The sequence below is a fragment of the Vitis riparia genome, chromosome 14 (genome assembly GCF_004353265.1).
Source record: "Vitis riparia cultivar Riparia Gloire de Montpellier isolate 1030 chromosome 14, EGFV_Vit.rip_1.0, whole genome shotgun sequence".
NCBI lineage: Eukaryota > Viridiplantae > Streptophyta > Magnoliopsida > Vitales > Vitaceae > Vitis > Vitis riparia.
Genome location: NC_048444.1, coordinates 24,349,557 through 24,361,873, shown reverse-complemented (window position 1 = coordinate 24,361,873; position 12,317 = coordinate 24,349,557). Strand labels below are relative to the sequence as shown.

The 12,317-nt window shown below is 33.1% G+C and overlaps 1 protein-coding gene across 3 annotated transcripts; it reads right to left on the bottom strand.

Annotated features, from left to right (window-relative positions):
- Window positions 1–2,674: 2,674 nt before the first annotated feature.
- On the bottom strand, window positions 2,675–8,652 carry LOC117930383. Of its 3 annotated transcripts, none has more exons than XM_034851013.1 (3): window positions 8,573–8,652; window positions 6,691–6,836; window positions 2,675–6,566 (listed from the first exon to the last, which is right to left on the bottom strand). In XM_034851013.1, exon 3 carries the CDS (start codon window positions 6,451–6,453, stop codon window positions 2,956–2,958), a length of 3,498 nt encoding a protein of 1,165 aa, XP_034706904.1. In that variant the 5' UTR covers window positions 6,454–6,566; window positions 6,691–6,836; window positions 8,573–8,652; the 3' UTR covers window positions 2,675–2,955. The 3 variants fall into 3 exon arrangements, with proteins under 3 accessions (XP_034706904.1, XP_034706902.1, XP_034706903.1); XM_034851011.1 differs by having other exon boundaries at window positions 2,675–6,542; XM_034851012.1 differs by lacking the exon at window positions 8,573–8,652 and having other exon boundaries at window positions 2,675–6,542; window positions 6,691–7,195.
- Window positions 8,653–12,317: the final 3,665 nt, after the last annotated feature.

Here is a 12,317-nt window from a genome sequence, read left to right as displayed (position 1 = left end):
TAAAATTTAATAGATTAGTTTATGCCCCTAAATCTTAAGACCTATTTATGCCAATTGATGATATATTGCTGCATCATCATCTTTTCATATTTGGGTTATTTAATTAAAAGGATCAGTAAAAATCTAATTTTAAAAATCTAACCTTTCATCATTTTTTTTTTTGACAAAAATATCCTTATTATCTACTTGTAAAATAATTTTTTCTTTTAAAATATATTATAAATACTTGAAATAATCAAGGACATTTATATAAAAAATAGGTTACTCTTCAAACAAAAACATGAATAGAAATAAATTCACATGAGGAGTATTTGATCACTTTTAACCAATTATATCATCATATTTTAATATTTTTATCAAAATTTAGTAAAATGGAATTATTTCAATATTAGGCTAAAATTTTTCCATGACTCTTCTTAAATTTATATAGCTTCCACTTTTTGTTTATTTCTAAACTTTTACTACACCAAGGTAAGGCAAATCCATTGCATATGGAAATTAAATTTAAACAATAGATAAATAAAAATGGTGAGATGCCAATTAGGTCACATATTGCACTCCATTCTTAATGATCTAATATTTCTAATTCAAACAATAAAGGGAAAAGAATCTTAAAGAATGGACACACTAATGATAATGGAATATAGGGTATCAAATTATTACCATCAGTTCAAATCCTCAAACCAATTCCCTTTTTGATCTTTCCAAGCACACCCAACAATGGTAATCACCATTCTGGCAACTCTTCAATCCATGCTGAAAGATTATGATAATATCAATATACCAAAAATTATTGACTTCAAGAAAAGCAGACACAACAAGATATCAAACCAAGGAATTTAAGTTGGAAGAATATCACAAGCTGGTTGTCACCTGGCTGCACCGAGGAAATTAACAACAGAGCCTAGCAAGGGGAGACGATGTACTTTCATCACACAATCCTAAAGAAAGATATTTGACCTTTTTTAGTTCATGATATGCTTCTTTAGAATAATATCTACTTTTAGCTTTTGAAGTCGAAATCATAATTTTTAAAAGACAAATCTTGGTATTGTAGAAGTAGTGTTAAACATAAAATAACTTTTTGCATAAGTCATAATAAAACTTGTACAAAAAGCAACATTTTCCTGACTTCCATATAAACTCTTTTTAAAGCCATATTGTGGGGGGCTTCCCTCCACGTGTCCTTCCAGGACTCAAAAGCACGAACAAGGGAAGAAGTCTGTCTGACTCTAATGAAGCTGGACGGACCTGACTCCAGGTGGGAATGACACCAACACATATGCTTTTTGATTAAAATCTATCAAACAGGCATATTAACTCCTATTGAGCTTAAAAATTAGCTTTTGGCTTTTCAAAAGTGGATCCAAACAGGGCTGCAGAGACATAAATTCAATTTGACATGGCATTTGAGATTTGAACAGATTCCTAGAAATTCATGTGCACACCATTCAGGTCATCTGGTTTAAGAGCATGGGTGAGCTGGTGAGTTTTCATGTCTATGTTATAACCATTGACCAAGTTTACAGTTCTAAAAGAGACAAGAAGCAAGCAATACAGTCTAATTTCAATACTCCGGACTGGAGACAGAAATCCTTTGAATTAATAGCACATCTCTTTCTGCAGATCCGCACAAGCATGAATTATCACAGCTAAGAAACCCAGATCAAAATTTGAGGTGCTTAGATGCAAGTTTCAATGGTTAGCACTTACCATGCAAAACTTTGAGCTTAATGACTGAAAGTTTCAATGCCAGCAACAGAAAAGAAAAACAATTCAGGTTGAGAGCAGTAGAGGGGAAATGTGAATGGAGACCCAAAAAGACAAGGATTATGATTTCAACAATATATCCATCAATCCGTATATGTATGCATGCATATCCTACATGGAGCTGAATGGAGAACAAGGAGTTCATGCATAACCAACCCAAAGTGATTCTGATAAAAATTACGTCAAGTATCGTCAACCTTACACAGAAGATTTAATTGGCTACAAATTGTAAACTTAACCTATTAAACCTCCTAATAACAGAATGTCACTCAAGCAACACTAGGATGAGATAAAATGATGGCTGGAAAATACCAAGAGAGTTTCCTTACCTAGTAGTTATATTGGAGAAGCCTTACAGATTATCATATGAAAACACAAAGGGAAAATTTTAGAGTTCTGCCCACCCAATTCCAGCTATACTGAATTATGAGTGGGGCATTGGAGCTATGGAGCACTGTCTTGTCCATAAGATGAACATAGCTGAGAAACGGGAACATTCTGATAGCTTCTTTAACCAAATTTCAGCATTCAACTATTTAAGAGATTATGGATATTATTTTGATTTCTTTTAGGTTATGTTAGGCTCCCAGGAAATTTAGGGGAAAATGATAGGAAAGAAAATAGAAAGAAAATTAAAGGAAAAAAAAAAATTAAATTCAATAAATTATTCTTATATGCCATTTAAAATTTATTTTTCTTCTTCAACTCTTCTACATAAAAATGAAACAATTTGAAAATGCATAGTTTTCTAACTAATTTTAATTATATTTGATTATTTTTTATATTTTTCATAGTATAACCAAATAAGAAAAAATAATTTCTTTAGGAATTTTTTTTTCTTTTCGTACTTTCCAAGAATAAACATAACCTCATAGGTTCTAAAGAATTTGGAGTGACATGTACAGAAGCATAAGATCCCACAACATTTTGTAGTTGCAGTATCTTTTTCATGATTGTATAAGGTAATCATTTCATAAGAACTACTTCTCCTCTACAAGTATGACCCAAACAAAAAGGTTCTATGGTTGAGGCCATTCAAGATACAGATGCAAAAGAGAGAATCATATTTGTCAAGTTTCTCCTAAATCCATTCGATTTTTCACATTGGAGCATTCTGAATGAAGCTCCTGGTTACACTAGGTTTGAGGGAACAAGATGATATATAGAACTTACCTTACTGACACTTCAATCTAAACAAACTAAAATACCAGGGACTGAAGCAGGGTCTAGCTCCCAACAGTCTGCCAGGCGGGCATCGTTCTCCCCTGTGTGTCGAACAGCAGGAATCTGATGAGAGAATCTTGGTAACTCGTCCCGGGGTATATCCATAATACCAGTACTTGATCTTTGCCTTCTTGGAGCCTTATAAACAGATTTAAAACCATTTAGGGGTAGTAAAACTGAAACTTTTGTGCTGTGGTCATTATCTTCGAGAACTTCAACTATGTCATACTTGCAATTCACTATGTCAGAGCACATCAAATTATTTTCCCAGTTTTTATATAATGCCCAGACCTGACCCTTAATAGGTAAGATAGCAAATTTGTTCTTCCCAATGGATTCTGCTCTTATCTGATGAGAAAAGTCTGCACGGGGAAAAACCTTGGTTTTCCCATTTTTGAGTTTGAATGTCCCACAACAAACAGGCTGAACCATGTCTTTGGGAGGCGAGCAGGCTTCAAGAAATACCACATGCAACCTGAAAGAAGGGGTAGGCTCGATCTTCTTAACTTGAGCATAGTTCTTAGGCATCCTATCCACTTCACTATACAGTGCCCATAGCTGACCAGTCTGAAACTTCTCCTCAGATTTTTCCCCACTGAAGTCATAAAACTGTGCTTCCAGAATTTTATTTGAAGAGATAGATGCAGAGACAATGGCATTTTTTGTGAAACTGTTGGAACTTTGGCCCTTCAGATGCAACGGAATCTTCTCATCATACTGACATGATGAAATGCTTCCTTTAGGATGAGCGCTGCCATGATGATCATCTTTGACATGAACTATATGCCTGTCAGTCTGCTCTTCAACCATAAATTGACTTGCATTTACTTGACTGTGTTTCTTGTTTAGTGCCCTTGGAGATCTTCTAAGTTTGAAGTTACCTGTTTCAAGATCATCCTTTTCATGCTTCTTAGGGGTATTGATCCTCTCATCAGCCAGATTTACATAAATGCTCCCTTTAGACTGAGTGAGGTCTCCATGGTTTTTATCTCCAATTTCCGCTTGGTTTGCACATTCACTTTGATTTACTTGACCATCTTTCTTATATAAGCCGTTTAATTCCCTTGGAGACCTTCTAAGTTCTGAGGTCTCTCTTTCAGTATCATTCTCCTCATGCTTCATTGGCTTGATCATCGTGGGATTGTTCATGGATTTCATTTCATTTTCAGGAGATTTAGTACACAAACCATTGACACTTTCCTTTTCCATCTTCAGATCATCATTACCACTAAAATCATTCAGGTTGTTAGGCAAAGCAGCAGGATCAAGTTCAAATGATCCTTTAGGGACACCTTCCCCTTCTGAGCCAGTCATTCTAAATGAGGGAATTCGATGTGAAAATCTTAACAGTTCACTAGGTGGTATTTGAAATAACACAATCCCATGCTGCACACTTTGCCGAAAGAGGCTAACAAACCCTTTCACTTTGCCTAAGTAAGCAACCCCAATTCCAGCATCCGGAACAAAATCTGACAGAATCTCCACATATTCAAATTCATATTTCCTATGAATTTCAGGGTTGGAGCTCCAATCAGTATTCCAGTTTTTGTAGATGGCCCAAGTTTCTCCCTTCCTAGGATATACAAAATAGGAATTCCTAATACCACCTTTCTCACCATGAACCTGATGAGAGAACATAGGGAGGTCTGCAGTTTCTTCTGTTTGCCCATATGTAAATTTACCACAGGCATAAGGCAATTCATTTTTGACCCAAGCAATCTCGCTTGCATCATCTGGAGAGGGCTCTAGCCAAGTGAAACGCAGCTTAAATTCAGGAGTGAAAACTTTCCTGATCCGAGCATAGAATCGTGGCATGCCATCTATTGGGTCATAAATAGCCCATATCTGATCAACAGAAAAACAATCTTCTCTCTTATCTTTATCAAAATCACTAAAATCACAGTCAAGACATTCAAGGCTCACTGGCTCCTGGGTAACATCAGGGCATGAGTTTGGTTCAGAATTAACACTGCCTTTGCACCTTTCATCATTGTCATCTGCCGTGGCTGCTGCTTTTCCATTGATCATACATCCCCCAGCTTCACTTTTTCTTTTCACAACAGTTTCTTCAAGAGGGACATTTTCTTTTTGTTTGATATTTTCCTTGCCTACATCCACAACAGAAGTAAAACCAGCAGTATTACAAGTTTTTGGTACCCCATCATCCAAAGGTTTATCTTTCCTCTCCTCACCAGTGCCCAGTGATCCATCCATTCTTGCCTTTTTCGGAGGGCTTACAAAGTCATCATCATCACTAACACTTTCATTGTAATAAACATGCTGCTTTTTCCGCGAAGATCTCCTTGGTTGATGTCCTATATTAAATTCAGAATTTTCTCCAGAAGGAACGGCACCTTTTTCTTGAGCAATGGCAGCTTCTTTGGCATCTTCACTACTTGAAGTTTGGCAACTTTCACTGGATTCCACAGGTAAATTTTTCCTTTTCCTGCTTGTGTTTCTTCTTGAAGATCCTGATTTCCTGGGTTTATCTGCATCGGACTTGGGCATTCTAACACCTTTCTTACTTCCCACATCTACATTGCCATCTTCTTTCCCATTGGTTTTAGACCCCCCAATGGCTTCATCAGCGCACCTTTTCTTCTTTACTAAATCTGGCCCAGCAGTTTTACTGTTAAAACTTCCCTGAGATCCCATGCTGCCAGGGTTCATTGCTGGACTTTGTGTCTTCACTTTAATGGGGCACTGATTTGGGACTTCATTATGAAGTGAGAATGCAGGCTGACTCCAAGTTGCTCCTGGTGGCACACTCTGAGCCCCTAAATCATAGGCAATGAAGGATTTCTGGCAAGTTTGACAACGCAAAACTCTGTTCATAATATCCCTGTAATATTGGTACCTTATACTACAAAAAGGGCAACATGTCCAGAATGTTTGCTGGCCATCAGATAAACCTGGTTGTGTCTGCTGATGAGGGTTCAAACCCATACCATGAGGATTGGCAACATTTGGAAAGTTGTTCTGAACCCCATATTGTTTCCTGACAAATGAGTTCCTATTCAGCTGATGAGGTGGTGGCTTTGGAGCAGTATGCTTCAGTGACACTCGATACTTCATATCATACGCAGACCGCTTCCCCTGGTCTGAAAGTATTCTATTTGCTTCTCCAATAAGCTTAAAAGCAGCTTCAGCACCAGCAAACTTGTTCTTATCTGGATGAAGTAGAAGGGCAAGCTTTCGGTATTGCTTCTTGATGATAGCATCATCAGCCGCTTGTTCAACTTTAAGGATTCCATACCAGTCTGTTTCAGTCCCATATATCTTGTTTTGGGCAGAACAGTGAACATCACATACAGTTAGCAGCTGGGAAATGTTCTCAAGATCAGGGAAAAGTTGTTGAGCCCTTTGTGCTATCCTCCGGGCTCCTATGAAGTCACCACTTTGCATCTTCTTTTCTGCAATTACTTTGGCCCTCAAGGCCTCTTCCTTGTTGCAGTCCATGGGAGATTCAAAAATCAAATATCATGCACAACCAAAGAGGCAACAAGATACACCCGCATGTGGTTCACACATCATCCAAAATCTTCACTCTGCATCCAACAAGCCAATTGAATCTATATCAAAGTTAACCCCCAATTAACCATTTCTCATCTTACTTTTTGCTTCAAGAAATAGGTTCATGAAACAATAAATTCATCTTTAAAATTAATATCACTGTTGAAATGATAATGCACCCACCATTCTGGTAACAAGCATTGATGAGAGAATCAGTCAGCAGATGACATACGAAGCACTTCTGCTTCACACTCAGAAGATTCCAGGCAGCCTATTGACAGAAATAAAACCCCAAACACCATGGAAGCCAAAACCCTAGACTTCAATACCTGCAATTCAAATCTCACTTTACAGATCAGAAAATTTCAATAGGGTAAACCATGTTCACTGAACAGGCAGGCCTAATTGCATCTCAGAATAGACACAGAATATAGATGTCCCTAATTTATACAGAAAAATACATGCTATTTGTTTTCATTTCAGAAACCGAAACATTTTTTTAAAAGTCCATCTTCATTTCTACAACCAAATAGGCTCTCCAAGTCATAACATTGACTCCGTCCAAGGGGCAATTCAGGAAAGCAATTCGGAAAATCAATTATTTTACACACCAATAATAGAAACAAAGAATAGAGACTTTCCATTTCAACCATAAAAGCAAAAGAATGAAGATGACATCTATGCCATACATAAAACTGAAAAGAAACAAAAAATAATCACAAAATGGTAGTAAGTTCTAAATTTTGGATCTGTTGATACCAGAAACCAGAATAAATTTTTAAAAACAATTTTGTTTTCAAGAACAAAATCTCAATGAACATGTTCCAACTTATCAGAATATGATGAACATGTTCTTACTTATCCGAACACAATGCACATGTCCTTTTCGGATTGTTTCAATAGTTAAGGTGCCTATAATAATTAACATTTTTTTAAAGATAGTAACTCATTTTAAGAAAATGTTTAAAAACAAAAAAAATCTAACATTTTTTTGTTGTCTCCATCTTCTAGTTTCAAAAAAGAAAATATTGTTCTTATTTCCACTACCAATGAAGCCCTAACTTTTAGAAAAACGTGGGGATCAACTTAAACAGGAAAAAAAAAAAAAATAAAAAAAATCAGATATGAAACTGGCATGGAGGAGGGAAAAGTTCTAATTTCATCTTTTAACTGCAAGAACAATATTTTAGAACTTTCTGAAAATGACCCAGTTTCAGGAAATGTTCTTGAAAACATGTTGCCAAAAAACATATTTACCATCATTTCAAGTTTTTTTATATTTTCAAAAAAAAAAAAAATGTAATTTCCTTTAACAATCAAGCTTGATGTTTTGAAACAAATAAACCAGGACACAATCACCTACAACATGGAAAATATCAAATTTAAGTTTCAAATGGAGGAAAACTTTGAATTACAACAAATGCAGGCACTACAAACAACATCATGAGTAAAACCAAACACCTCCATTTTAACAAACAATGAACACTCCACCTCCATTCCAACCAAAACCTTTTAACCCGTTTCCGCACCGTTTGGATGCTGAGAAAATTGTACAAGGTGAAAGAAGAAAAGATTTAAAAAACATTTCCACCGCTTCAGATCAGATAAAACCAAAACCTCCCCTCAACTGAACCTAATACAAACAAGAAACAACACCATTCCGAGCCAAAATTTTGCTTCAACTTCTCTCCCTTCATTTCTCAGCATCCAAACAGCCCTCAAGTGGAAAACCAAAAACACAAACACTTGAACAAATCAACAACCCTAATTCTCCCAAAAATTAAAATTCAAAAACAAAAACCACCCCTGAACTCAAAACTAGATTCCATAACTTCTGAAGAAACCAAAACCCGAAAAGGGCGTTACAACAAATAAATCACCAAAACTATATAAAATATAAACCCTAAATAGAAAATGGAAAACGTCCAGTACAGAAAAATCAAAATGCAACCCCATGAAGAAATTTTTTTCATTTAAAATAGTAAAAATGTTTTTGAAGAAAAACCCTTGAAACGGTTAAGAGAAGAAAAGCTAGCATCAGAGAGGAGAGTGGAAGTGAACTTACTTTCTAGGGTTTAGAGTGAGAAAGGTAGAGTGAGTGTGAGGGAAAAAAAATGGAGTGAATGTGTGTTTTATGAGTTTTTTTCTGTTTTAAAATTTCCTAATTTAGCTAATAGTGCTTTAATTTTATATGACAAGTGGCTTTAATTTTGATTGATCTATATGGAGGAAGGATCTAGAGGGTCAATGGTCAAACCTTTTCATGGACATGTGGGATATGGGATAATTTTTTTTTTTTTTAATAAAATTAAAGATATTTATTTTCTTTTATATATTTCTAAGTAAATGGGAGATTTTTAAAGTAAATGGTCATCATTTTTTTTAATGTTTAAAGTCATGTAGCATATTTAATTTGATTAATTTGTTTATTAGTTTATTTGAGTCTTATAAAATATTATTTTGATCGTTATGATACCACGATCAAGGACAAAAATATCAGGATATATCAGCGATATATCGTGTATCGGAGAAGGTGAATACGATAAATATGTAAGATATATTGTCTAACGGAAATATCGGTAATTACGGATATATCGATAATACAAGCAAAATATTAGCTCTAAATGGGAAAAAAATCATTGAAATTTTGAAGATATATTGGACATATCTGTGAAAAATTGGTAAAATATTAAATTATTATAAATAAGTTAATTTTAATTAGTACATTTGCAATAATTTAGTTTTAAATTAATGATTTTATTTTATTTTGATATTCAAATATAATAATAGTATAATAAGAATAAATTAACTTAGTGTATTTTTAAATTAGTATAACATTGAATTTAAATTAGTATATTTTTATAATTAATTAATATATTTTCAATAGAGGTAAGTAAATTAACTTAACATAGTAATATATTTAAATAACATAATTAGTATATTTGTAATAATTTAACTTCATAATGAGTCTACACTTACAAAATTTACATTGCTTATCAGCCGATACTGTATAATTAAATTTAATATCGCAAATTATATCATACATATATTAATTTCTTTAACAAAACAACTTTAAAATATTTATTATACTTTTAATTTTATTTTTAAGAGTTTTTTCTTACATTTTCATAAGTTTTGATGAATTTTTGGTCTATTGATATTTTGTATCAAAATATCCGACAACATATCCGATATATCTGTAAAATCCAAGTACCGATATATCTGTAATTACCGATATTTTCATCATTGACCACAATTTGTTACTTTTTATTATATATATGATCATAAATTACATTCAACTTATTTCGGTAGAATGATATATCATTGTTTTTCTTTTCTTTTCTTTCCTTCATGCCCATTTTCTTTACTTTTCTTGTATGGTATTAGAGCTCTACAATGACAATGTCATCCCAAATCTTTATTGATTTTCTCATTTCCTCCAAATCTAGTCATTAATTCTTTTAGCCCATTGGTTACAACGAAATTTAGGTGGTGTTTGTTTTTTGGTTGAATAGAAAAAGCCAAAACATCTGGCTTTTTTTATTTAGCTAAAAGTACCTTGTTGATATTAACCAATATAATTAAAATGAATTTGTTATAAATAAGTTTAGTCTAATTAGGTTGGTTGATGTCAATGAGTTACTTTTAGTTGAATAGAAAAAACAAAATATTTTGACTTTTTCTATTCAGCCAAAAAACAAATACCACCTTATTGTTGATAATTTTCTTATATGGAAACAACAAGCTTTTTATGAGTTTGAGCCTTAAGTCTAAAGGGTCTTGTTTATGACACTTTCATTTGCTCGTCTAAAATGACAACTAATGTTAATGGAAGGCTAGAATCAATGAATTGTGACAATGTAACTTGCTAGATCACTTCCATTTTCTCTATTTTTCTCATATGGTATTAGAGCTATACAATGACAACGTCACCCTAAACCTCTATTGATTTTCTTATTTTTTTTCCAAATTTAGTCATTAGTTCTTTTAGCCAATTGGTTACAACGAAACTTACTGATGATAATTTTATTATTTGGAAACAACAAGCTCTTGATGAGTCCGAGCCTTCAGTTTAAAGAGTTTATTTATGACACTTCCATTTTCTTGCCTGAAATGACAGCTAATGTTAATGGAAGGCTAGAATCAGTGATCTGTAAATATGTGACTTGGTAGATCACTTCCATTTTTTCTACTTTTCTCGTATGGTTTTAGAGCTCTACAATGACAACATCATCCCAAACCTCTATTGATTTTTTCATTTCCTCCAAATCTAGTCATTAGTTCTTTTAGCCAATTGGTTACAATGAAACTTACTAATGATAATTTTATTATATGGAAACAATAAGCTCTTAATGAGTCTAAGCCTTCGATCTAAAGGGTCTTGTTTACGACACTTCCATTTGCCCGCTTGAAATGACAACTAATGTTAATAGAAGACTAGAATCAATGAACTTTGAATATGTGACTTGGTAGATCACTTCCATTTTCTCTACTTTTCTTGTATGGCATTAGAGTTCTACAATGACAATGTCATCCTAAACTTCTATTGATTTTCTCATGTCCTCTAAATCTAGTCATTAGTTTTTCTAGTCGATTGGTTACAACAGAACTCACTAACGATAATTTTCTTATCTAAGAACAACAAGCTCTTGATAAGTCTAAGCCTTTGGTGTAAAGGGTTTTTGTTTACAACACTTCCATTTGCTCGCTTGAAATGACAATTAATATTAATGGAAGGTTAGAATCAATGAACTGTGAATATGTGACTTGGTAGAGACAAGATCAACTACTTATCTCATAGCTTCACTCTTCAATGAGCGATAACATTTTCCCATAAATGGTAGATTGCAACACAACAAGTGATATATGGCAAACTCTTGACAAGATAGTTGCAATATGAGGCAAAGCTAAGATCGTGCAATACAAATTACAAATCTAGGGTTTGAGAAATTAGGCTTGATAATGAGAGAATATCTTCTTAAAATGAAAACATACTCTAATACTCTTACTCAAATCTCTTAGGAAGACTATATTCTCTGTATTCTTGCTAGTCTTAATATTGGGTATGACTATAGTTTTGGTCGTAACTTCTAGAGTTGAATCTCATTCTTTGGAAGATGTTTAAGGTTTTGTGTTAGCTTAAGAAAGTCGAATCAAGCAACATTAAGTGAATTATAATGGATCCCAACCATCTATAAATATTGTTTTTCAGTAGAAGCAAATATGAATCAACAAAAGAGCTTAAAAGTTTAATCAAGGTATTTCATAACAATTTCAAAACAATAGGAACGAGGTCTAGGTGGTCATAGAGGTCTTTTTGAAAAGTTATTTTAAAGGATTTTAAACTATTTTTCTTAAATTTATTTTAGATAAAATGTTGTCTAGATTTTTACTTTTCAAGTATTTAAGAAAATTTCTTATTATAATAATCTTTAATTAGAATAATAAATAATTTTTTGGGATTTTCAAGACGGATATTTTATAAATGTTACTAAAAGTTATATTTTTGGTAATTTTTTGGGAAATCTTATATGTATAAATTTTCTTGAAATTACTTTCCAAATAAATATATTTATTTAATTTGGAAAGTGCATGAAATAAGGAAAGTTTTAGTTTTTGGAAAGATTTTTTTGAAATAGGTTAAAAACAATTTTTCCTTTTATAAAATTATTCTTAAAGATTTTGTTCTAAAAATCCTCTCAAAATATATTTCAAAATTTTAAAAATCAAAGTTTCCTTGAAGGAAAAATACTCTTGTTTTATAAATATTAAATACCATATTTTATTTATTGCACAAGATTCTAATTTAA